This window comes from Pterocles gutturalis, unplaced genomic scaffold, assembly GCF_000699245.1.
Source record: "Pterocles gutturalis isolate BGI_N339 unplaced genomic scaffold, ASM69924v1 scaffold12934, whole genome shotgun sequence".
NCBI classification, from domain to species: domain Eukaryota; kingdom Metazoa; phylum Chordata; class Aves; order Pterocliformes; family Pteroclidae; genus Pterocles; species Pterocles gutturalis.
Window position 1 is genome coordinate 1 of NW_010128347.1, and position 3,726 is coordinate 3,726.

Sequence of the window (3,726 nt, forward strand, 5' to 3'; positions counted from 1 at the left end):
TTAAGGAGTGCCATTGTGGGAGTGGTTTTGAGGATGGAAGACGAAAATATAATTGTTAGATGATTGTTGAAGCAGCTCGAAATAGTTTTCAGAGTGATCAGCTGAAAGGCAAATGCTTCCTGATGGGAGTTCCAAAGGATAAACTGCCCATGGGGAAAAAATCGCCCTGGAAATAAGCAGAAAGCTTCAAATTCCCAGAGCGTGGAGCTCCCAGGATGAATTAACGAAATTTCTTATAAACTGGAGCTTGAGTATTTTGTAAAGTGGATGAAACGATAGCAAGTGTGCAATAACAGGGCGTGGACTGTGTGACCCAGGAAGGTGCTTCTAGCCCTTTGTTCATTTCTTGTCACACTTCCCCTGGGACCGGGGCTGTACTTTTTTCATTTTGTACCTCATGCTGTTTTTTTTTCTTTTCTACCCTAGGAGCTCCAGTCTGTCACATTCAATTCCCAGCAAAGAATGGAGAACATCCTGGCTGGTTTGTGTGGGACCAGCCCAGAAGATCCACTCCCTGTGTGGGTTCATGGCAGCGTTGGGCATTGCTTTAATCAACTGACATTAAATGTGATTCCTCATGTTATCCTTGCAGTGGTCAGTGCCTGCTTCCTTGGCACTCCAAGGTGTGACAATTGAATTCTCTAGTTCTTGATTATTATGCAGGCCTGGAGGTGGGGTGGAAAACCTGGAAATTAGATCTCCCCTGTAATGTGCTGGATATGTAATTAGAGAAGGACACAGTATTATAATGCTATTATATTTGTCAGCATCCATCCTAATTCAGAGCACAGTGTACAGCTCTGGTCCCTTCGTTGCAGAAAGGAATTCAGAAAGAACAGAGAGGGTAGTGAGCATAAAATCACAGGAAATAATTCAAAATAATTTCAGTGAACAGTGACTGGGCAAACTGTGAGTCTTCTGGGAGAGACTATAAATCCAAGGTGGTATAGAAGATGTATATAAGGTAATAGGGGGTTCAGAGAAACCAATAAATTGTTTTTCTGTTTGCCCTCTTCTGAAATTTGTAAACATGGAAATGTTCAGTGATCTTGAAAGGCCACAAATGATAACGAATCAAGTGATAATTAAATATTTTGTTGGTTAATGGACTTTACATACACAGCGTCACTGAAAGCAACAGTGATAAAAATAACGTTTCTAGACAAAATGTCACAAAGACAAGAGAAATCAAGGATCAGGTATGTGACACAGAATTTGATCATCCAGAATTTGTGTTAAAGAGGTTAAATGTCCTTTTTTTGTGTTAATCATCAAAGACTGGAGTCTGGTTTGACCACAGAATATCACAGTTTGCAAACAAATTTCTGTAGAGAAATGCTATTCTTTGGTAGCGTCTGAATCTCTGGTATTGATCAGATATTGGGCTTTATTGACCTGATGTAGTTTAGCAGTGCCGATGGTCTGAAACAGTTACAAATCTAAGGAGGTGAATCCAGGAGGTTGACAGATAAAGAGGGGAAGAGGAGAGGAAGAAGGTGAATACTGACTGAGAGGTGATGGGATTTCAACTGTCATTTATTTTCTGCTCTTTCCTCCTCTAGATCTGGCTCCGGGGTACCTTGCAGGCCAGGCTGGGGATGCAGAATCACCACCTCCTTCACACTTGCTGGCCTGTTCCTTGCTGATACCATCCCAGCCACTATTTCTCAGCAGGATCTGGGCCCTGTGTACCTGGAAGTGCTGGCCAATGGCACTGCCACCCTGGCATGGCTCACACATGGCCTTGCTCTTCTCATGCTCTGTAGGTCCATGCACAGCTCTAGCAGGGGCCCTGTGGCCCTGCCTCTCCTTGTTCTCTTACCCTTGCCTTCCTTTGTCATCACGCTGCTGTGGTACTACCAAAGTGGGACAGCTTGGTTCCCTGCCCACCCTGCTGCTGCCTCCAGGTTCGCCATTCTCTGTCTGCAGCTGGCCTCTCTGCTTGTGTATGTGATCGGCTGCCTCTTACCCACCACTGGCAGGCAAGATTTCCTCTCCATCAATCACTCCTGCCAAGAAGACCGGCTCATCTCAGAGCCAGGGATCCCAGCGCCTAATCAGCAGAGGGTAGCAGAAGATGGTGAGAGCTGGCTCTCGCGCTTCTTTTATGTTTGGATGAACCCTCTTATGAAACGTGGCTATCAGTGGAAGCTAAACCAGCCACAGGATGTCTATGTGCTTCCGCGCCAGCTCCAGGCTGCCACCGTTTGTGATCAGTTCTACTCTTGCTGGCAGAAGAAGGCAGCTTTGCACCGAGTAGAGGAGACAGCATCTCTTACTAGCCCGATCATTGCTGGAGGCAGTGGGAGTAGTGATGCCCCAGACAATCCACACCATGCCCAGGAGGCTGTGCAACTCTTCTCAGTTCTTCATGCAGCCTTTGGGCTTCGTTTCTACTCACTTGGACTTCTCAAGCTGGCTGGCAACCTGCTGGGTTTCTCAGGTCCTCTGCTTCTGAACCTGCTGGTGAACTTCATGGAGTCACGGCAGGAGCCCTTGAGCCACGGGGTGCTCTATGCTCTCGGGCTCTTTGCTGGCTCCTTCCTAGGCGCTCTCTTGCGGAACCAGTTCAGCTACGAGGTGAACAAGGTGACGCTGATGGTGCGGGCCGCTGTCATCTCTGCCATCTATCGCAAAGCTTTGAGTGTCAGCAGCACCAGCCTTAGCCGCTTCACTGTGGGGGAAATTGTCAACTTCATGAGCACGGACACCAGTAGGTTGGTCAACTTCTGCATCAGCTTCCATGAGGTGTGGAGCCTGCCTTTCCAGTTTGCCATTACCCTCTACCTCCTCTACCAGCAGGTGGGGGTTGCCTTTTTGGGAGGCCTGGCCTTGGCACTGCTGCTTGTGCCAGTCAACAAGGTCATAGCCAACCGCATCATGATGAACAACAAGGAGATGCTGAAACACAAGGACACACGGGTCAAGGTGAGGGGCAGCTGGTGGCTCTCTTGAGTTTGTTACTGTATTTTCTTCCCATTTGTCCTTAGAATATTGGCTTTTTTGGCCACTTGCTGTGATCCCAAGTGGAATAATTTAATCACAACTGCTGGGAAAAATGCTAAATGGGGCACATACACACACATGCTTGTTTCAGAAGTGTTTTGAGGCAATGCAGTTTCACCACCCGTAAGACAGTGAATCTGTAGTGCTTGTCTTGCCCCCTGAACTAATTCAGGTTGCCTTGCACGTTTCTTTGCTGTGTGTAGTAGTTAAGGTAGGACTCCTGATTGCTTCCTCTAGAGATGCTTCCGTCCTGTTATTCCAGTAACACTATCAGCGGTGAGGTGGCTTACAGTCTGGACAAAGTCAATGATTACAGGCATCGTGGTTTTAAATTGCTCCAGCTTAGCACCCCCAGTCATCTTTTCCACTGTTTTCTGCATATTTGCAGTGCCATCTCTCTCCTTGCCGTATGTCAAACATTTGTTTCCTGCTATTTAGTCTTGTATCTCTAAAGTGAGGGGACAGCACTTTCACTCACCATTTCCATCATGCTTTGGAAGCATGAAACATAAGTCAACTCAGTGCCAGAACTGCTGGGAGCTTTAAAAATATTAATTTTCCCAACAGGAGGTGCATTTAGTTGTACAGGGTATGCTGGACCTTCTCCAACTATTGTAAGACTGGTTTGCTGAATGAACCCTCACTTTTTAGTTTTCTTTAATGTCAAATAAAAAACCACATCTCATCTTGCTCTTCATGTGCTGACCTGAGAGCAGGAAT

General features: G+C 46.6%; 1 protein-coding gene across 1 annotated transcript in view; it reads left to right on the forward strand.

The window, feature by feature from the left end:
- Positions 1-462: 462 nt before the first annotated feature.
- The window catches only part of ABCC10 (ATP-binding cassette, sub-family C (CFTR/MRP), member 10), a 16,150-nt gene continuing 12,886 nt past the window's right edge, over positions 463-3,726 (forward strand). The window contains 2 exon segments of the mRNA XM_010079592.1: positions 463-623; positions 1,563-2,928. Of these exon segments, the coding sequence (XP_010077894.1) occupies positions 463-623; positions 1,563-2,928 (1,527 nt within the window).